Source organism: Henckelia pumila, chromosome 1 (genome assembly GCF_033568475.1).
Source record: "Henckelia pumila isolate YLH828 chromosome 1, ASM3356847v2, whole genome shotgun sequence".
In the NCBI taxonomy this organism is placed as follows: domain Eukaryota; kingdom Viridiplantae; phylum Streptophyta; class Magnoliopsida; order Lamiales; family Gesneriaceae; genus Henckelia; species Henckelia pumila.
The window spans coordinates 108,493,983-108,515,879 of NC_133120.1; the positions used below are offsets into that span (position 1 = coordinate 108,493,983).

Below are 21,897 nucleotides of genomic sequence, written 5' to 3' on the forward strand. Positions count from 1 at the left end.
ATTTATTTTAACATATTTTTTGGTATAGAAATTCCTAAAAGTTAGTATATATTAGGTAAATTTTGGCATAATCCGGACCTATTTCAACATATAACAAGGGTATTCAAGCACATATATTTTGAAGAAAAATATGCTCCATGTTCAAAGTATCTAGTCTCTTAGAAGTAGTTTAGTGGTGAAAATAATAACATTGTTGTTATTTGCATCTAATGTGAATAAATTTATTTTCACATATTTTTTGGTATAGAAAATCCTAAAAGTTAGCATATATTAGGTAAATTTTGGCATAATCCGGACCTATTTCAGCATATAACAAGGGTATTCAAGTACAAATATTTTGAAGAAAAATGTGTTCCATGTTCAAATTATCTAGTCTCCTACAAGTAGTTTAGTGGTGAAAATACTAACATTGTTGTTATTTGCATCTAATGTGAATAAATTTATTTTCACATATTTTTTGGTATAGAAATTCCTAAAAGTTAGCATATATTAGGTAAATTTTGGCATAATCCGGACCTATTTCAGCATATAACATGGGTATTCAAGCACATATATTTTGAAGAAAAATGTGCTCCATGTTCAAAGTATCTAGTCTCCTAGAAGTAGTTTAGTGGTGAAAATTGTTATTTGCATCTAATGTGAATTAATTTATTTTCACAAATTATTTGGTATAGAAAATCCTAAAAGTTAGCATATATTAAGTAAATTTTGGCATAATCCGGACCTATTTCAGCATATAACAAGGGTATTCAAGCACAAATATTTTGAAGAAAAATGTGCTCCATGTTCAAAGTATCTAGTCTCCTACAAGTAGTTTAGTGGTGAAAATAATAACATTGTTGTTATTTGCATCTAATGTGAATAAATTTATTTTAACATATTTTTTGGTATAGAAATTCCTAAAATTTAGCATATATTAGGTAAATTTTGGCATAATCCGGACCTATTTCAGCATATAACAAGGGTATTCAAGCACATATATTTTGAAGAAAAATGTGCTCCATGTTCAAATTATCTAGTCTCCTAGAAGTAATGTAGTGGTGAAAATAATAACATTGTTGTTATTTACATCTAATGTGAATAAATTTATTGTAACATATTTTTTGGTATAGAAATCCTAAATGTTAGCATATATTAGGTAAATTTTGGCATAATCCGGACCTATTTAACACGGGTATTCAAGCATATATATTTTGAAGAAAAATGTGCTCCATGTTCAAATTATCTAGTCTCCTAGAAGTAGTTTAGTGGTAAAAATAATAACATTGTTGTTATTTGCATCTAATGTGAATAAATTTATTTTACTATAATATTCGATATAAAATAGACTAACAATGATTGATTTTAAAAGGAAGATTTTGGGTCTACAAAATTTCGACATGACCTCCCCATAAATAGAACATCCCGAAAACTCAGACAAACTTATATTTGATTATTTCAAACTACATTCTCAAAAATTTAAAACACTACACCAACATGTGTCGGCCAAACATGGAAACTAAATGTAACATCTAATAATAAATCGTTTAGCTGGCAAGTCAGGAACCAACCTCAACAAAATACAATAATATAAAAGTGAGATCATGAATTACCACCACACAAGTACATGGCTTACGACTCAACAAAATACAACAAAATCAAAAAGCGAGTCTCGCAAAAGGAACAAGGGAATGATGCATCACTAATGCTTTTGCCGGATCGAGTAAACCTTCTTGTAGACGTGGTTTTGCAAAGTCTTTGATCTACCATCCTCCTTTTCCTATGACATTAGAAAACACATTAGTTTGTTTTTCAAATAATCATAATATTTCAAGACTAAAGTATAGGATCATAATATTACTTGTATGCCAAAAATACTAAAAACTATGTTAACAAAACATAATCCAAAGGCTAGGTAATGGGTTCTTTGCAAATTCGTCGGTTGTGGCCTTGTTTACGACAACGACCACACTTCGTCACCCGGAGTTCTACTTGCGATGGTATCCTTTTAGTTCTTCTTCGACCAGGTTGGCTTCGAACATTGGGAGGATTGATTACAAATGTGCAATTGACACTGGATTCATGCATCTCAAATGTAGGAATTGGATTTAGGATTCCTGCATAACTTTCACGATATAAATCAATCGTAAAGTATTTGTCACAAAAGTCATATATAGACAATGACTTCGACTCTATCGCGGCACATGCATGCTTGCATGGAAGTCTTGTAAGCTGCCAGTATTTACATGAACAACTTGTAGAAGCCAAATCAACGGCAAACGATTTATCCCCGTCCACAACCTCAAAACTCCAACCACTTGCCTTGCGTACTTGCAAGTTGCGAGATTCAGCATATGTTCTTGCAAGAATATTCTCTTTTGATGGACTCAACCTTTTTTTCATCTTCATTGTTGTTTCACGTCTTCTGTGCATCATGTCCATGATTTGAATGCGTATGTGTTCCACCATGCGCACAATAAGGAGAAATCGTGCCAATTTAACCCAACTATTCCAACACTCGGCCATATTATTGTTTATTACACCCCATCGATTTTCATGAAACAATGCATTTGCCCATCTTTCTGGACATGAATTTACAATGAAGTCTTTGGCAAGTGGCATTGACGTTATAATATTGTTAATATGATGTTCAAACTCCGACCTTGATGGAGCATATGCAGCTTTCTTGAAGACAGACGACCAATGTTTCTTGTTGTGAAGCGGGTATCTTCGCATCACCTATTTAAACAAATATGTATAAAAGATTATAAACAAAAAATAATAATATTATGTTTTTAAAAAATGTTTCTGACACAAACATACAATTTTTTACGAACCTGTTTCACGAAATTATCTACCAAATGGCGTAGACAGTACGCATGATGACTGCTTGGGAATATTAACTCAACTCCATTGATTATTCCGGGATGTCTATCAGAGAAGAAAGTAAATTCATCGAACCCCATACAATTATGTGAACAAAGAGCGCCTCTAAGATGGAACCAAAACCATCTCCAATTATCATCATTTTCAGCATCCACGACTACGTATGCTAATGTAAAAAGATCATCATTAGCATCTTTCACAACATCAACCAAAATATTTCCCTTGTATTTATTTTTTATGTGTGTGCCATCCAAGAAAACCAATGGCCTACATCCACGGACAAAACCAGTTGCACATGCATTGAAACATATGAAAAGCCGTTTAAATTTATTACTGCACTGATCAATTTCACATTCAACAATACTTCCAGGATTAGTTTCTTTGATCGCACTACAATACCATCTCAATTTATCATAAGACTCATCATCTGCACCGTGAATGTCATGCATAGCCAATTCTTTCCCTTTCCAAACCTTGTGGTAACTGAGCTCGACCCCAAAATCTCTTTGTATATCTTTCAACATCATACATGGTCGATATGAGGGCTCTTCCCTCAGCCTTTCCATCACAACATTGGCAACCCAAGCAAAATCAGTTTTGGGATGTCCTCTAGTACGAAGATTATCATCTCCACAAGAATGTATCAAATTACATTTTCTAATGCCAAACAGATTGTCAGATTTGTGTCGCGAGGCATAAATTCTCCAAGAACAATTGTCAGAAGCACAAACAAGAATAATCTTCTCGTTATCATTCTTTCTGTACAAAAAAGAACGTCTCGTACTAACTGCATAATTTTTAGCATAAACTCTGAATTCAGCTGCATCTCTAAATATCTGACCCTCTCCACGGATGCAGCAACTCCAAACGTCAATGGAGTTTCTTAAAAAACCAACTTCAAGATGATCATCATTACTACTCACCAACTCATCTACACATTCAACCCTATTTTAAGTAATGAAAATTTTTGTTAGGCTTCTACAAATTTTTAAATATAAGAAACATGAAATAATACTGGAGCTCGAGATAACAAACTATACCTTATATATCATCAAGATTCATAACAAGCAGACTCAAAACATATTTCTCCATAAAACATGAGATATAAAACAAGAAGTTAAAAATATATCATAAGAAGTTGTACTATGTATATGACTTACCAAGCTAAAAAAAATCATCAAATACCCAATCCATGTGAAAAATATATATTAATAAATAAGTTTTTACCTCTCTGGGTTGCGGCATACCATTTCGTCTTTTCTCACTGCCCTTATATTAATTATTGTCAATCTCATGGATGTGTGAAGATGAGTCATGATATTGACATCGTCATCTTCACTCAATGTCACATACTTCTTCTGATGAGGCGCTAAATATTGCAGATTCACGGTTTGTTGAGAAATATCCTCACATTTTCTCTCAAGATTAAAAAACAACTCCATTAAACTAAATCCACTGAAAACGGAAATCATATAGAGATCATTTTTATACTCGCAGCTACCTATGAATGAAAAATTTGATGATCCAGATTCCATTGTGTCAATAAATCAAGCGAATACCTGCGCCAACTGAGTTGTTTAAATTTTCTGTGGAAATAAAAAATAAATAATTTTAAAAAATTATTCACGAAGAAACTAGAATTAAAAAAAATTCTTCATTCACAAATTGGAAAATTTCATTAAATATTGACCAAATCTAATAAAAGTTTTTATAAACTACAAGAATACTATTACAACAAAAAATATAATATATACAACTAAAAAAAAGTTTCAGATTAACTATCTATTATAATAATAACCAACAAAAAAAAATCACACATAAATTTAAGCAAAATACAAAACAACCAACAAAAATTTGAAAAAAATAAAGAATTCGAAGTACAATTACAAGCCAACAAATAACATGCATGAATCAATCAAACATAATGAGTTTTATCCTTAAACCAACACAAACTAAATAGAATCCAGATATGTTCTAGGGTTAGAGATTTTTTTTTATTTTCAAATTTTTTCAATAGAATAAAGTCTTGATAAGTTAAAATAAGCACTTGTTCAAAATAAATATTTAGGAATCAGTTCATAATATAATAACAAATATTAGTTATCATCCAATTATAAACAATAAGTTCACATACCAGGAAACCGACATTAAAAATCAAGTTGAACTTGAGAAATTCAATAATATATAATCTTGAAACTTGAAACAATTGAATCAATGACATTTCAATTTTTTTCTTTCTCTTTTTCTCTTTTTTTATTTTTATAAAGCATCGATTAGCTTCATTAATTTCCAATCCAAAAAAATATAACCACAAACTTAGATTATATTAAGAACGTAATCTCTAATTCAATTCAAAAAAATACAACCAAAAAGAATTTCTAGTACTTTTGATGTTCCTGCTGCTTTGATTCGGGCAATCAAAATAATTCAAAACAACAAAATCAATTACATCAATCTATCTATAAACGCACGTCAAGAATTTGAATCAAAATCACGAGGCTTAAATGTAAAAAAATCAAATCCAGGAGAACTAGAGAAACATGGCATACTTACTGGAAATACAGATTTCCGATTCTCTTCTTTCACAATACGCGATCACGAGGCATAAACTTGAAAAATCAAATCTACGAGAACTACATAAACCGTGGCATACTCAATGTCAATACAAATATTAATTCAAGGATTTCTGATCCTCTACGTTCACAAGTCGTGTGCGAGTTCGACTGCCTTAATGCTCTTCCAATTTCCTTTTTCGTCTGATGGCCTAGGGATTTACTGGAGAAGCGTGAAGGGAAGATTGTACTACGAGAAGCAAAAAAACGAGATGAATTAGGGAAATAAATGACATACCGTGGAAGTGGCTCCAAGCTTCCAGCCGCCTTCGCACTCAGAGGAAGAAAACGAGATGGAGGGAAGAAATGATTTATCGTGGCAGTGGATCCAAGCTTCCAGTCGCCTTCATCCTTGGAGCCTAGTGAGTTACTGTAAAAATCACGAAATAGAAGATAGGAGAAAATCGTGAAGGGAAGAGAAGAATGAGAAGGAGGGGAAGATGATTTACCATATAATTTTTACCCCATATTTAGCTTTTTCTCAATCTCATTTTTTTTTATTTGCTCTCAATCTCCTTCAATGTCGAGAAGGTTAGGGATTTGATATGAGAATAATAGAAGATGAAAAAAAACAATAAAGGAAGAGAGAGAAAAATAAAATAAAATTATTTGTTGACTAGGAACCTAAAACTATTCATGTAGTAGATTCAGGGAGCGCAGAATTAAATTCTAGGGGATGGGGACTGATTGTAAAGCCCTATTTGTAAACAGGGATTTATCACCAAATCTCCCTATAAATAATATAATTTTTATTTTATTTATTGTTAAAAGGACAAAATAGTCATTTAACATTTTTATATAAAATTTAATCAATCAAATCAAATAAACTACTCCCTTCGTCCCATATATGTTTTCCTCTTTGGATTTTCACACATATTAAGAAAAATGTATTGGAAAAGCAAGTTGTATATAAACTTTCTATTTTATCCCTATTTAATGTATTAAAAAATGATTGCACAATTTCAAGGTGTAGTTAATAGGGGTATATTAATAAAGAAGTGTAAAAAAATATTACTAAATGTGGTATATGACTATATATTTGGGACAAACAAAAAAAGAAACGTGGACATTATAATTGGGACGGAGGGAGTATAATCTATCAATCAAATACAATATTATTTTAACTATATTTATTTATTTATTTTTTATTACATGATATTACTTATCTATATATTATTTATATCATGTCCCAAACCAAACGGTGTCTAAATATAATAGGTATCTATGTAATTACACAACTCTTCGATATCTATAAAAACCAAGCAAGTCTTTAAAAAAATAAACTTCAAATTTTCTTGCTCAAAATACTTACTTCAAATAGGTTATGCATCTATGTAAATAAAAAAATAAAACTAAAATATAATTTAAATATTTCAAAAAATAGATGAGTCAAAGATCATCATTACAACTATTTAATTTTATTGTCATCCACAAACAAATATATATATATATATATATATATATATATATATATATATTATAAACAGAAAAATATACTAAAAACAAGTAATATTTTTCCGCTTAAAACAAATCACTTTAAATAGTATTATCAATAAAAAATAAAACAAAAACTGAAAAAATATAGTTCATCTTGTTGGGAAAGCGATTATTGGAAAATCGATTCAAATTAAGTTTTGGAGTTTATATATTAAATACTAAATTGATGAGACAAAACTGACGAGATAAACAGAAAAGATCCAGATGCTAAACTGAAAAGATTCGAGCGCTAAACTGAAAAGATTCAGACGCTAAAGATTTGAAGAAACTAATTCGATAAAAGCATCAACTGATATATCTCCGAAGATGCTAAACTGAGTTAGTAAATTGATACAATGATAAAATCAGTTGACCCTCGATGAAAGCATCAGTTGACCCGCGATGAAAAGCATCAGTCGACCCTCACAATGAAAGCATCAGTTTACCTTCAAAAAGTCTACCAGTATGAATTAAACGGATAAAGTTTTCCGTACTCTGACACATTCTGCAGAAGGTAGTGTCACGATCCGAGAGAATGTCGGCTCCAGAAATTGTCAAGTGATATAGTGACAAATGCAACGGGTATATTTCAAATCTACTTCAAGAGATCCGATTTGAAATTATGACCGTTAACATCCGAAGACTATAAATAAGAAACTCAATCTATCAAGCAATAAATTTTGCCAATAACTCTTGCTGTGATATTATATGAGCTTCCGAAGCTTAAAAACTTGCAAAACGGACTCGAAGCACAACACTTAGATGATTATTCTGATTATTTTAAGATCAATTTTGTGCAAAGTTGTAAACGAGTTGTAACAAGTGTTTTTCATCAGTCTAGGACTGAAACTGAAGTTGTTAACTAGGAGTTCTTGTTTAGGCAGTGGATAAGTCCTAAAACTGGATCGGGGTTTTACAAACTACTTGTAAAATTCAAAGTCTTCTAGTGATATTCTTCCGAGAAAAAAGAAGGGGTGACGTAGGAGTAATTGAAATCTCCGAACATCAATAAACATCTCATTGTGTTTTTCATCAGTTTACTTACTTAAACCAACCTTTCATACACATATTTTTACTAGTGTTCAGAATCTGTAATTTGACATATTTCTGCATACTCACTGTTTGTAAAATTACATTAGACATCAAGATAAAACTGAGAATTCAATCACTAAACCGATTGAATTCATAGTCAGCCCTGAAAGAAAATTTTAGAGTGTATTCACCCTCCCCCCCTTCTACACTCTAAATCGATCCTAACAAGTGGTATCAGAGCGGGGTCTTTATCTTGTCTTTGAACACTATCTCAAAGATTTCTTCATTCAGCAAAATTCCTATGTTTTCCGAAGAGGACTTTGATGATGGGAGATTTGTATGCAAGCACACTTATCAGCTCTATATGATGACATGTGGTTTGTTGTCACTGATGGACCTATTATCATCACCAAAGTAAACACTGCTATATCTATCTCAAGTGGTAGACCACAATATATCGAGAAACCAAGAATGGAATGGACTAATGAAGACAAGAAGGAAGCAAATCTTGATAATGTTGCTAAGGAAATTTTGTACAAGACTCTTGACAAAAATATATTCACCAAGATCAAGATGTGTAAAACTATGAAAGAAATTTGGGAAAAACTGATCCAGCTTTGTGAAGGAAATGAACATACGAAAGAAAACAAATTATCAGTGGCTACTCAAAAAATTAATAATATAAAAATGAAGCCAAGAGAATCCATGACAGAGTTTGATGGACGAGTCAGTAACATTGTAATTGAACTCAATGATCTGGGAAAGACATATCCCAACCGAGAAATTATTCTGAAAGTTATTCGAGGTCTTCCCAAAGATTGGGATGTGAAAACAATGACAATGAGGGAATCAAAGGACCTGAATAAACTAGAACTTTATGATCTATTTGCTGATCTAAAAGCTTATGAGTTTGAATTAAAGACTCGAGAAGAGGATCAATCTATCTCTCAACTGACCAAAGCTTTAGCAGCAGTCAAAATAGAGACACCAGCTCAAACTTAAAGAACTGAAGAACAACTTAGTAGTGATGTTATGTCACTATTTGTGAAAAATTTTGGAAAGTTCATCAGAAGAAATCAAGAATGATCCTACAGAATAAGCATTCAAAAGAAAGATGCAAATGAAGAATCTAGAGTCTGATTCAACTGTGGCAAAATAGGACACTTCATAGAAGACTGTCCCAAACCAAAGAAAGATGATAAAAGATCAATAGAGAAAGGTAAGAAGAAATTTGAAAGAAGGAAGAGTTCAAAAGATGCTAAATACGCATCTAGAAAGAAGCATGAAGCACTGGTTGCAGAGGAGAGTAAATCCAAATGGGCAGAAACTGACAGTGAATTGAATGAATCAGACTATTCTTCTAGCTCCAATGATGATGGGGAAGAAGTAACGTGCCTAATGGCCAATGATCATGAACAAGCATCTACAAGTGAACAGGTATTCGACTTCAACTCTAAAAAATTCACTAGAGAAGAACTTATCACAGCACTTCATGAAATGAAAAATGAGTATCACAAATTGTCCATAACATTTGATGAAGTCAAAGCAAAGAAAAAGGATCTGCAAGACATCTCAATTGAACCCAACTGGGAACAATCAGTTGAGAAAATCAGTTTAAAACAGAGATTGGTAAGCTTGAGACCGAGAATGAGATACTTAAGATCGATTTCATGAAATCACAGATTAAATGATTTGGTAAGCTCATGGAATATATCCTCAAGCATGCTGACGGAGATGATAAGTTTACAAAACCCCACAAATGACAAAAGTAGTCTAGGGTTTGGTAAAACTGAAAACATTGGTGAATCTAGTACTTTACCTAAACCGAATATGTAAGGGAAGTATATACACTTTGTACAAGCATGTGGGAAAAATAAACATATTGAAATATATGATAAACCCGTCCCGAACAATTGTAAGTCAACTGAGCAAATGAACATGAATAGATTTTCTATTGGTTTCATTCCTGAGGAAATCAAGGTTGAAATTGTTAAAAGTCCTGATGGGACTAATACATATCAACCAAATCCTATGAGAGGAAAACGGAATCAATATCACAATCAACGTCCGGTTCAGAAGCGATATCGGCAACTCAACAATTTGGGACAGGGAAAACAACATTTTGTATCACAAGCACATAATTGTTCACATCCTACGGCACAAAATTCAGCACACACATATAGGAACATTGAAACTGGTAAACTGGTCAAAGTAATCCAGATTTGGATTCCAAAAGGATTAATCTCTCGTGGACCCAAATAGATATGGGTACCAAAATCATTCAACTCTGTGACTGCAAGTAACAAGTGTTGAAGAAAGTATGGATGAATCATGGTATCTAGACAGCGGGTTCTCAAGACATATGACTGGAAATGCTAAAATGTTGTCTGAACTCATTAAAAGAAATGGACCCACAATCACCTTTGATGACAACTCACAGGGTAGAACTGTGGGTAAGGATAAGATTATCCATGGTAACATAATCATCAAGGATGTCTTACTAGTTGAGAACTTAAAATATAATTTGACAAGTATCAGTCAACTTTGTGATTATAAGCATATGGTTGCATTTCAGAAACATTCATGTCTTGTTAAAGATATTTCTGGTGATATTATTCTAACAAGAAACAGGTGTGGAAATACATATAAAGTATGTTGAAATGATTAGTCTAGCAAACCAGTTTGCCTCATAGCTTCAAATTCTAAGCACAACTGGATATGGCACAAGAGATTGAATCACCTTAACTTCAAGGCTATTGTCAGTCTGAGTAAACTTGAGCTAGTATCAGGACTGCCTAAAATTGAATTTTCAAAGGACAAAAGTGTGTTCATCTTGTCAGTTTGGAAAGCAAGTTAGGTAATCTTTTAAAAACAAGGGTTATAAATTGTCCAATCGATGCTTGGAATTGTTACATATGGAATTGATTGGTCATATACCAGTGACAAGTTTAGGGGAAATGAGATATACTCTTGTCATTATTGATGACTACTCTCGATTCATCTGGGTCATGTTTTTAAAATCTAAAGACCAAATTGCTCCTCAACTGATCAAGATTTTCAAAAGACTTTTTAATGAGAAATCAAATAAGATTGACAGAAACAAAAGTGACAGGGAAACTGAATTTGTCAATCAAACTTTGTCTTCATTTTTAGAGAATTATGGAATCAAACATGAGTTTTCAGTAGCAAGAACACCACAGTAAAATGGTGTTGCAGAAAGGAGAAATCATACTCTAAAAGAAGCTGTGAGAACCATGTTAGTTGATTCTAAGGTGTCTCAAAGATTTTGGGCAGAAACTGTAAATACTACTTGCTATACTCAGAACAGATCGTTGATATGTAAGAAATTTTTGAAAACACCATATGAGATCTGGAATGTTAAACAGCCTAATGTGTCATTCTTCAAAATATTCGGCTGTAAATGTTACATTCACAACAATGGTAAAAATCATCTGACTGCATTTGTTTCAAAATCAGATGATGGTATATTTCTTGGATACTCCTCTGTTAGTAAAGCTTATAGAGTCTTTAAAAAAAACATTGAATGTCGAAGAATATGTACATATCATGTTTTATGAATATATGTCCATAAAAACATCAACTAATGTCCATAAAATCGCAGATCTATGTCAAGAAATACAACTGGAAGATGACAGTGAAGATGACTCGTCTATGGTAATAAGATCTCTTCAAACTCCAGAACCTGAACTGATAGATTGTAGTGACCCGTATCCGTAATTGATGATTAATGAGTATATTAATCATAGGATCATGTTTAGATTAAGTAAAACATGATTAAGTAAGTTTATGTTGAATAAACGGACTTCAGAAATGGATTCAGAATGATCGGAAATAGTTCGGAGGATGACACAGAACGGAAGCAACGTCCGAAGAACGGACGCAACGTTCGTGCGATCAGAAATGCGTCACTGCTTACGCACTTGATGTGACATCAGGCAGAACGGAAGAAACGTCCGGAAATGGAAGCAGCGTTCATCAGGCAGAACGAACGCAACGAACCCAAACGGAAGCAACGTTCCGTGTTTATAAATATAGAGGCCGAGGGTTCATTTGGAGTGCACCCTTCCCTATTTTCTCTCTGATTCCTAAGCCTTCTAACTCACATCTAGGGAGATCTAGGTGTCCTATCGGTATTCCGGAAGTGACGCAGTGGTGTAGACGTCGTAGCGGAGCTGTGGCCTAGTTTTGAGGCTATCGACAGCAAAGGGCTATCGACGGACGCAGGTATAGCTTTGGTTTCCTAAAAATATTTAGGAGTATGCAATAGCTTAGTTAACGCTTTTAGAGCTTTATTATTGATGAATGAGTAATTGCATTGTAGTAGCAGTAGCTGGACTAGTAGGCTTGGAGTCTAGGTCAGCGGAGCTAGGTTTGACCAGAAATTGTTAGAGGTACGTAAGTACTGACCGAGATAGCCGGCATGATATATTTGCATGTATGTTGCATGAGTATGTGCTATATGTTTTATCATGTTTTAGAATGTTTTACCGCCTTAGCACATGCACAATTTTATGTGTGACTGCATCCGAAGAGATGCGAGTCATTCACAGTCTCCATAGGGAACAGTGATCTCATGTTGGACTCGAGTCAGGTACGACAGTTTTCATATGAGACTTGTATCCTGTTTTGGATTCGGGTCAGGATGGGGTTGGATCAGTCCTGATATAGAATATATGAGTACCCCGCGGAGTCGCTCTCTAGCCAATATTATATATTCCTGGCGCCTTGAGCAAGTGTTTTACCTGAGATTTTAAATCATCTGTGTGCGCATATTTGTACATATATCATTGCTTTCGTATTGAGCGTTGTCGCTCATGCCCCCTGTGTTTGGGTATTGTGGTGTACCTTGTGGCGGGGCAGGTTTGAGGCTCCCAGGAGGCTCTCAGCAGGATTAATGATCCGAGGGTGAGGGATTGTAGAGGGTAGGGATTTGTTTACCCTGAACCTTCGATTTGGTTGTATTATTAGTATTTATGCACTTTCGTTATCATTGGTTGTATTCTGCCGATTGGATTTGTTGTACCTTAATTTATCCGCACCTTACGCTTTTAGTATTATTGCATGCGCTTTATATTAAACTCTGATTAGGTAGTGGATCCGGGTAGGGTCGCTACATTTATTGGTATCAGAGCACATTGAACTGGGAATTACGTAAAGCGGATTAAGTTATTATTTGTTATTATGTAACAGATGGCAGATTATGATGAGAGCCATGATAGCGGAGGCGGTGGTCGTTAGGGTGATCCGAACGATCGTAGACGTCATCGAGGACAGCCTGAGGAGCACAAGAAAGTGAGCATGCGTAGATTCAAGGAGGTTAGCCCGAAGCCTTTGGCAGGAGGTGAGACGCCTGAGCAGGCTGAGGATTGGCTCGAGAGGATGGAGCAGTGTTTTCAGGAGTTCCGTTGCACAGACCAGGATAGAATGGAGATTTTTGCCTTCATTCTTGAGGGGAGAGCGAGGAAGTGGTGGAGATCTACTTTCGCACCATTCATAGCAGCGAGGGGAGCAGCCACGTGGGTTGAGTTCCGTACTGCTTTTCAGCGACTGTATTTTCCTCCAGCTCTGCGACAGACGAAAGCCAATGAGTTACTGAGTCTTCGACAGGGGATGATGTTGATTGAGGAAAAAAACCAGCAGAAGTTCTTTGATCTTCTATCTTATTGTCCTCACATTTCTGAGAGCTCTGTGGCGAAGTACGATCATTTCCTTCAGGGTCTGAACCCTGAGATTCATCGGATGGTTTCGGTGGGCAGCGATATAACCTATGAAGGCTTGGTGGAACGTTGTCACCAAGAGGAGTACAGTATTCAGAGGAACAGAGTACTCTTCTCTTCTTCCAGGCCAGCGAGTTCTATTCCTTTGGGCCCGAGGGGCCATTCTTTCAAGAAGTCGGGAGGCACTTCTTCTTCATCATCTGGATCTGGTGGGGTGCATCGTTTTGGTGGTCAGAGACCGAACCGATGTAGTCAGTGTAGACGCAGGCATCCTCCAGGGCAGTGTGGTCGATCGTCTACTGCATGTTTTCAGTGTGGACAGGAGGGTCACATGAAGAGGGATTGTCCGATGCTGATTGGGGGAGCTAGTGGTTTAGGAGGTTCTCAGGCATCTGTTCAACCGCCTCAGTTTCAGCAGCCACCTTATCAGCAGCAGTATTCCCAGCAGCCACAACAGTCTCATCGACAACCTACTCAGACTCCTTCCCGAGGTCATTCTTCCTTACGGCCGCATGTTCAGGGGCAAGTCTTTGCACTGAACCAGGAGCAGACGGAGGCAAACAGTGATCGTATGATTGCAGGTACCTGTAGTTTATGTGGTTTTACTGCATATGTTTTGATTGATCCTGGCGCATCACACGCATTCATCTCAGCACGTTTTGTTAAGAAGTATAGATTGTCGTATATTCCTTTAGACGTGTTGCTAGTGGTCTCTACTCCTATGGGTAGCGAAGTTTTAGCCAAGCGTCTAGTGATGGGTTTTGTTTTAGACTTCGAAGGACATCAGCTTAGTGCTAACCTGATGGTTTTAGCTATGTAAGATTTTGATTGTATCATTGGGATAGATCTCTTGACTACCTACAGAGCGATGGTAGATTGATATCAGCGATTTGTTCAGTTTCGTCCTGAGGATGACGAGTCTTGGTATTTCTATGGTGAGGGAGCTCGACCCCCGATGCCAGTGGTTTTTGCTCTGAAAGCCCGGCGTGCTTTAGAGTCTGGCGGGGAAGGATACCTTATATACGCCATTGACGCATCCTTGGAAGGACCGGACATCCAGGAGATACCAGTGGTTTGTGATTTTCCCGATGTGTTTCCGGAGGAGATTCCAGGCTTACCAACAGTAAGGGAGATCGAGTTTGGCATTGAGTTAGTTCCAGGGACAGCACCGATTTCCAGAGCTCCATATCGATTAGCACATTCTGAAATGAGAGAGTTGCAGAGTCAACTTCAGGATCTTCTTGATAAGGGTTACATTCGGCCAAGTGTTTCGCCATGGGGAGCCCCAGTCCTTTTTGTTAAGAAGAAATATGGGTCGATGTGTCTTTGTATAAACTATCGACAGCTTAACCAAGCGACGGTGAAGAATAAGTATCCTCTTCCGCGGATAGATGATCTGTTCGATCAGTTCCAGGGTACTTCTGTCTATTTGAAGATTGATCTTCGATCAGGATATCACCAGTTGAGGGTTAGAGATGAGGATATCTCTAAGACAGCATTTCATACGCGGTATGGTCACTATGAGTTCTTAGTGATGCCATTCGGATTGACGAATGCTCTAGCAGTTTTCATGGATTTGATGAACAGAGTATTTTGTGACTTTCTGGATAAGTTCGTGGTAGTGTTCATCGATGATATCCTTGTGTATTCTCGCAGCATTGAAGAGCACGTGTTCCATCTCAGTACAGTACTGCAGATACTGAGAGAGAGGCAGTTGTATGCTAAGTTGAGCAAATGTGAATTTTGGATTGATCGAGTTGTCTTTCTTGGTCATGTGATTTCACGAGGCGGTGTTTCCGTTGATCCTAGTAAGATGGAAGCCATTTTGAACTGGTCGCGCCCGATGACAGTTTCAGAGATTCGTAGTTTTCTTTGGATGGCAGGTTACTACAGGAGATTCGTGGAGAACTTTTCTCAGATTGCTAAGCCTTTGACCCAGCTAACGAGAAAGGATGTACCTTTCGTTTGGAATTCGGAGTGCAAAGAGAGTTTTCACGAGTTGTGACGCCGTTTGACTACCGCTCCTGTGTTGGCTTTACCATCTGGATCAGGTGGTTTTATAGTTCACGCTGATGCTTCACTCCATGGTTTGGGATGTGTGTTATCGCAGAGAGGTCATGTGATTGCCTATGCCTTTAGGCGATTGAAGGTTCATGAGGAGAACTATCCTGTACACGATTTGGAGCTTGCAGCCATTGTCTTTGCTCTTAAGATATGGCGTCATTATTTGTACGGTGAGAAGTTCGAGATCTTCACCGACCATAAGAGTTTGAAGTACTTGTTCACTCAGGCTGAGTTGAACATGAGGCAGCGACGTTGGATGGATTTGCTGAAGGACTATGATTACGAGATCAAGTACCATCCAGGCACTTCTAATCCAGTTGCGGACGCTCTTAGCCGTAAAGTGTATGTTAGTTTGCTTCGTACTAGCTCAGTTGCGCGAGTGGTAGGGGAGTGTTGTTCCTTAGGTTTTACTTTTCGACATAAAAAGGGACAGCAGGGAGTTTGCGTTTCATCAGTACTTGCTGAACCAGCCTTGTATACTCATATACGTGAGTCGCAGGCCGTTGATCTGAAGACACAGAGGTTGTGGAGACCTCAGGTGCAAAAATAAAAAATAATAATAAGATTTCGTCCTCGAAATCTCAAGTATATCCCAATAAATTACATTGAACTGAAATTACACTGCAATAAATTCAAACAAAAAGCTCAGGATATTTCTGTCTCATATCCTGCTCTAATTCCCAAGTTGCTTCATCCACGCCGTGTCTGCTCCACTGTACTTTAACCAAAGGAATCAACTTATTTCTGAGCTGCTTATCTTTCCTGTCCATAATCTTTATCGGTCGTTCAAAGTAGCTCAAAGTCTCATCCAGTTCTGCCTCATCTGGTCGAAGTACGTGGGAAGGATCTGGTTGATACTTCTTTAACATAGACACGTGGAATACATCATGAATACCCGATAGAGCTGGAGGGAGAGCTAATCTGTATGCTAGGTCACCAACTCTGTCTAGAATCTCATATGGCCCAATGTACCTTGGTGATAATTTACCTCTTTTTCCAAAACTGACTGTACCTCGAAAAGGAGATATCTTCAAAAATACACGGTCACCTTGTTCAAAGCTCAATGGCCTGCATCTGACATTAGCATACTTGGATTGTCTGTCTTGTGCTGCTCTCATTCTTGACTGAATCAACTTTATCTTATTTGACATCTCCCTGATCATATCTGGTCCAGTCATTGGTACTTCTGAAAGATCATCCAAAAACAATGGAGATCTACATTTCTTACCATATAACGCCTCAAAAGGATCCATCTCAATGCTTGCATGATAGCTGTTATTATATGAAAATTCAACAAGTGGCAACGAATCTTGCCAGCTGGTACCAAAATCTAGTACCACAGCTCTCAGCATATCTTCTAAAGTCTAGATAGTTCGCTCTGACTGTCCGTCTGTCTGGGGATGATAAGTTGAACTTAAGTGTAAACAAGTACCCAGAGCTTCTTGCAAACTGTGCCAAAAGTGCGAAGTGAATCTAGGGTATCGATCTGAAATGATAGATTTTGGCACACCGTGTAATATCACTACATCTCTGACGTAAATGTTGGCCATCTGATCATGTCGGTGTGTCATCTGATAAGGAATAAAGCATGCCGACTTAGTCAGTCTATCAATAACTACCCAGATTGCATCGCATCCTCTCGAGGATTTTGGTAGTCTCGTGACAAAATCCATATTGATCTGATCCCATTTCCACTCTGGAATTGCTAAACTGTGCAATAAACCACCCGGTCTCTTTCTTTCTGCTTTCACTTGCTGACAGTTTAAGCATCGGGATACAAATTCTGTCACATCTGCTTTCATATTTTTCCACCAGTATTGACTTTTCAAGTCATTATACATTTTTCTACCACCTGGGTGTACACTAAATTTACTGCAATGCGCCTCTTGTAGAATTTGTTGTCTTAATCCTGAAATGTCTGGCACAACAATACGGTTATTTACAAACAAGATTCCATCATCACTGACCTGATATTCTGACTGATGTCCAGATTTGACTTTCTCAACTGAACTCTGGATGTTCTTATCGGATTTCTGTGCTTCTTTAATTCTCATCATTAATTCTGGTTCTGCTTGGATTGCAAAAATTCTGATCGATTGCATATCTGTTTCAAAATCCAAACCAAAAATACAAAAATTCTTAATCAATCTAGACACACCCATCGTAAACAGAGACAAATTGCATATATTTCTACTCAGGGCTTCGGCAACTGCGTTAGACTTTCCTGGATAATACATAATCTCACAGTCAAAATCTTTTAGCAAGTCTAACCAACGCCTCTGTCTCATGTTCAGTTTTGCCTGAGAGAATAAATATTTCAAACTCTTATGATCAGAAAATATTTCAAAGGTCTCACCGTACAAATAATGGCGCCAAATTTTCAAGGCAAAAACGATGGCTGCCAGTTCAAGATCATGTACGGGATATCGGGTCTCGTGTGGCTTCAGCTATCTTGATGCATAGGCTATCACGTGGCCTCTCTACATAAGCACACAACCCAAACCTCTGTGAGACGCATCACAATAAACAACAAAACCACCCGTACCTGATGGAATAGTCAATACAGGAGCACTAGTCAGTCTCCTCTTCAACTCAACAAAGCTTTTCTCACAGGCATCTGTCCAAACATACGGAGCATTTTTTTGGGTTAATTGGGTAATTGGCTTCGCAATGCTGGAAAATCCCTCAATAAATCTGCGATAATACCCTGCTAAACCCATAAAACTGCGTATTTCAGGAACAGAAATAGGTCTAGGCCAGTTAATTACTGCCTCGACTTTACTGGGATCGACTGCAATCCCTTCTCCCGAAACCACATGACCAAGAAATACAACTCGGTCCAACCAAAACTCGCACTTGGACAGCTTAGCATATAACTGTTCTTGTCTCAAAATCTGCAAGATAATTCTCAAGTTCTCTGTATGTTCAATATCATTCTTATAATAGATCAGAATATCATCAATAAATATCACTACGAACTCGTCAACATACTTCTGAAAAATTATGTTCATTAAATCCATGAATAAAGCAGGAGCATTCGTCACTCCAAAAGGCATAACCAGGAATTCAAAATGCCCATACCTGGTTCTAAATGCGGTCTTGGGCACATCTGCCTCTCTGACCCTCAATTGATGATATCCAGATCGTAAGTCAATCTTCGAATAGATGGAAAAACCCTGTAATTGATCAATTAAATCATCTATTCGGGGCAAAGGGTACTTATTCTTTACTGTGGCTTTATTCAATTGTCGATAGTCGATACATAATCTCGTCGACCCATCTTTCTTTCTTACAAATAGCACTGGAGCACCCCAAGGTGACACACTCGGTCTAATGTATCCCTTGGCCAATAGATCTTCGAGTTGCTCTTTGAGTTCTTTAAGTTCAAGTGGTGCCATTCTGTAAGGAGCCTTCGAAATAGGTAAAGTAACAGGCACCAATTCAATACCAAATTCAATCTCACGGGTTGGAGGAAAACCCGAAATTTCATCTGGAAACACATCTGCAAATTCTTTCACGATTGGAATGTTTGCTAATTCTGGGCTAGATTTCAGTACATTTACTGCATAGACCAAGAATCCTTCGGCACCTCTCTGCAGTAAACGTGTCATAGTTAATACTGAAATCAAATGGATCTTAGCTCTAGAACCTTTACCAAAGAATTTCCAGTCGTCCGTCATCTCTGGTCTAAATCTGACAACTTTGTGGAAATAATCCACTATAGCCCTGTACTTGTTCAATACATCAATGCCAATAATACAGTCAAAATCAGACAGATCAAGCACTATGCCATCAAATTCTATCATGTTCCCTTCAAATTGTAGTTTAAAACCTCTAGTAAATTTCAAAGATAAATTTCCTTTACCCAACGGTGAAGAAATAACAACTTCATAAGGTAAAGGCTCAGAGGGTAAAGAATGCAACTCAATAAATCTCTCGGCTATGAATGTATGAGATGCACATGTATCTATCAATACATAAGCAAGATAACCAGAAATAAAACATTTACCTGCTATCACATCATCTGGTGCAATCTGAGCTTGATCCTCAGTGAGTGCATAAACCCTCGCTTGTTGTCTAGGAAGCTGATTCACATTATGGCTTCCTCCTTGATTGTTTTGATCTGGCCTGTTCTGAGGTTGGAAGTTTGAGGTAGGTCTTGAAGAACCTATACCTTGCGACATCTCAGAACGACGTTTAGGACACACCTTAGCAAAGTGTCCTACCTGATGGCATATATTACAGCCACCTGAAACTCCTCTGCACTGATCACTAGGATGTCTTCCACCACACTTGCTACAGTACCCACCTGAGTTGCCTAAACTCTGAACCGAACTATACTATCTCGGTCCACTAAAACTCGATGAGTTATTTCCCTGTCTCTTGAACTGTTTTCCTCTGGGCTTGAATCGTTCCTTTCGAACACCACTGCTACCACCTCCTTCATATATGTTCTGTTGCTAGAATTGTGGTTGAGGGGGTGGCTATGTCTGTCTCAAGGACTGAAGCATGAATGAAGTCCCTCTCTGTTTCATGATACCCGCTTCTCTCCCTTGGCTTTATTAAGGGCATCAGCAAAATTACTCGGTCGCTCAGCATTGACCAAGGTAAAGATATCAGGATTAAGGCCATTTATGAATTGATCGGCCTTAGCATCTTCATTCTCCGCAATATGAGGAGAAAATCTCAGCAAGCTCGAGAACTTAGCAACATAGTCCTCGATGTTCAGTTCATCCTGTCTCAGACTGGAAAATTCTGCCCCTTTGTCTTTTCTGTAAGAAATAGGAAAGAACCTCTGGTAAAATTCAGTTTTAAACACACTCCAAGTGATTAAGGTATCTCGATTCCAAAGCTTTCTTAGTTGTCACCCACCAACTCTTGGCTACATCAAGTAATTGATGAAAAATCAGTAGGACCCTTCGTTCGTCAGAATAGTCCAACGACTCAAACAGTTGTTCGATGTCTTCAAGCCAACTTTCACATTCTATGGGATTTTCTGTTCCTTTCAGGGTTGGTGGCTTAAAGGATTGGAACCTTTTCAATAATACCTTCATCGGCGTTGGAGTAGTATCCATAGGGTCGGCTGCAGCACTGTCCTGTTCAGTTTGAGGTATTCCTACTGTTCGTGGGACTTCCTCAGTCCGAGTTGCTTCCTCTGTAATAGGATTATTTCTTGTCCTTCGAGGTAGGGGTGGGCACGGGTCGGGTAGTTCGGGTTTCGGGTAGTTCGGGTCGGGTACCCGATTAGTCGGGTAGTATTTTATACTACCCGAAACTGAACCGATAACAACGGGTACCCGACTCTTCGGGTAACCGATTAAGTCGGGTTCGGTTCGGGTCGGGTTCGGGTAACCTGTTTTTTTAAAAAAAACAAAAAAATTAATTTTTAAAAAATAAAAATAATCAAAATGGATACAAACTTTTTCTCATGGAAGAATAAGGACACTGTCCTTCCCTCATTCACCAAATCATGCATATTTTGTACTAAAATAATGGGCCTCATAATAAAAGTCCAAACCAATAGCCCATTTAATTTTTATATTTTTAAATAAAGTAATAAAAATCGGGTAGTCGGGTACCCGATCGGATAATTCGGGTAGCAGTTTGCTACCCGAAACCGAACCGACTTAATATTAGTCGGGTTCGGTTACTACCCGAACCCGATTAAAAACCCGAACAACCCGATTTTCGTATCTGATTGGGTTCGGGTCGGGTCGGGACCCAAAATACCCGATCCGATTGCCCACCCCTACTTCGAGGAGTCATTCTTTGTTAATAGAATATCAATGTATAAACAATTAAGATATCAAAATATCATTTCAATATCTCTCATTTTCTGCTCTTTCAATTCAATCATACTCAATTCTTATCTAGAATCATTCTGATTCATTCTTGAAATTCTCATAAAGGGAATCGTTCTGATTCGCTGTTCAATCATGACATGCTTTACAATTTATTCAAAGTATCAAGTAGTCACATAATCTTAAAGTTGTAAAGCATGCTCTCATGAAATTCATGTAGTAATGTAATGGAATCAATCTCATGCGAAAATTAAATCAAGAGGACTCGATCTACCCCGTTCTCAATCTTCTAATGTCAACTCAAGGCAT

General features: G+C 37.0%; 2 protein-coding genes across 16 annotated transcripts; one reads left to right on the forward strand and one right to left on the reverse strand.

Moving 5' to 3' along the window:
• Positions 1 to 1,481: 1,481 nt before the first annotated feature.
• On the reverse strand, positions 1,482 to 6,070 carry LOC140875249 (uncharacterized). Of its 15 annotated transcripts, none has more exons than XR_012148378.1 (6): positions 5,927 to 6,069; positions 5,419 to 5,847; positions 4,093 to 4,451; positions 2,817 to 3,810; positions 1,841 to 2,718; positions 1,482 to 1,759 (listed from the first exon to the last, which is right to left on the reverse strand). XR_012148378.1 is itself a non-coding variant. In XM_073278896.1 (6 exons), the coding sequence occupies exons 4-6, from the start codon at positions 4,398 to 4,400 to the stop codon at positions 1,891 to 1,893; spliced, it is 2,130 nt and encodes a 709-aa protein (XP_073134997.1). In that variant the 5' UTR covers positions 4,401 to 4,424; positions 5,419 to 5,498; positions 5,716 to 5,847; positions 5,927 to 6,070; the 3' UTR covers positions 1,482 to 1,890. The 15 variants fall into 15 exon arrangements, 14 of the variants coding, with proteins under 14 accessions (XP_073134997.1, XP_073135001.1, XP_073134996.1 ...); XM_073278896.1 differs by having other exon boundaries at positions 1,482 to 2,718; positions 4,093 to 4,424; positions 5,419 to 5,498; positions 5,716 to 5,847; positions 5,927 to 6,070; XM_073278900.1 differs by having other exon boundaries at positions 1,482 to 2,718; positions 4,093 to 4,281; positions 4,367 to 4,451; positions 5,716 to 5,847.
• A 7,234-nt stretch (positions 6,071 to 13,304) lies between these two features.
• Positions 13,305 to 15,728, forward strand: LOC140872053 (uncharacterized). The gene is made up of 4 exons (XM_073274789.1): positions 13,305 to 13,526; positions 13,581 to 14,304; positions 14,770 to 15,051; positions 15,607 to 15,728. Exons 1-4 carry the CDS (start codon positions 13,305 to 13,307, stop codon positions 15,726 to 15,728), a joined length of 1,350 nt encoding a protein of 449 aa, XP_073130890.1.
• The last annotated feature ends 6,169 nt before the right edge of the window (positions 15,729 to 21,897 follow it).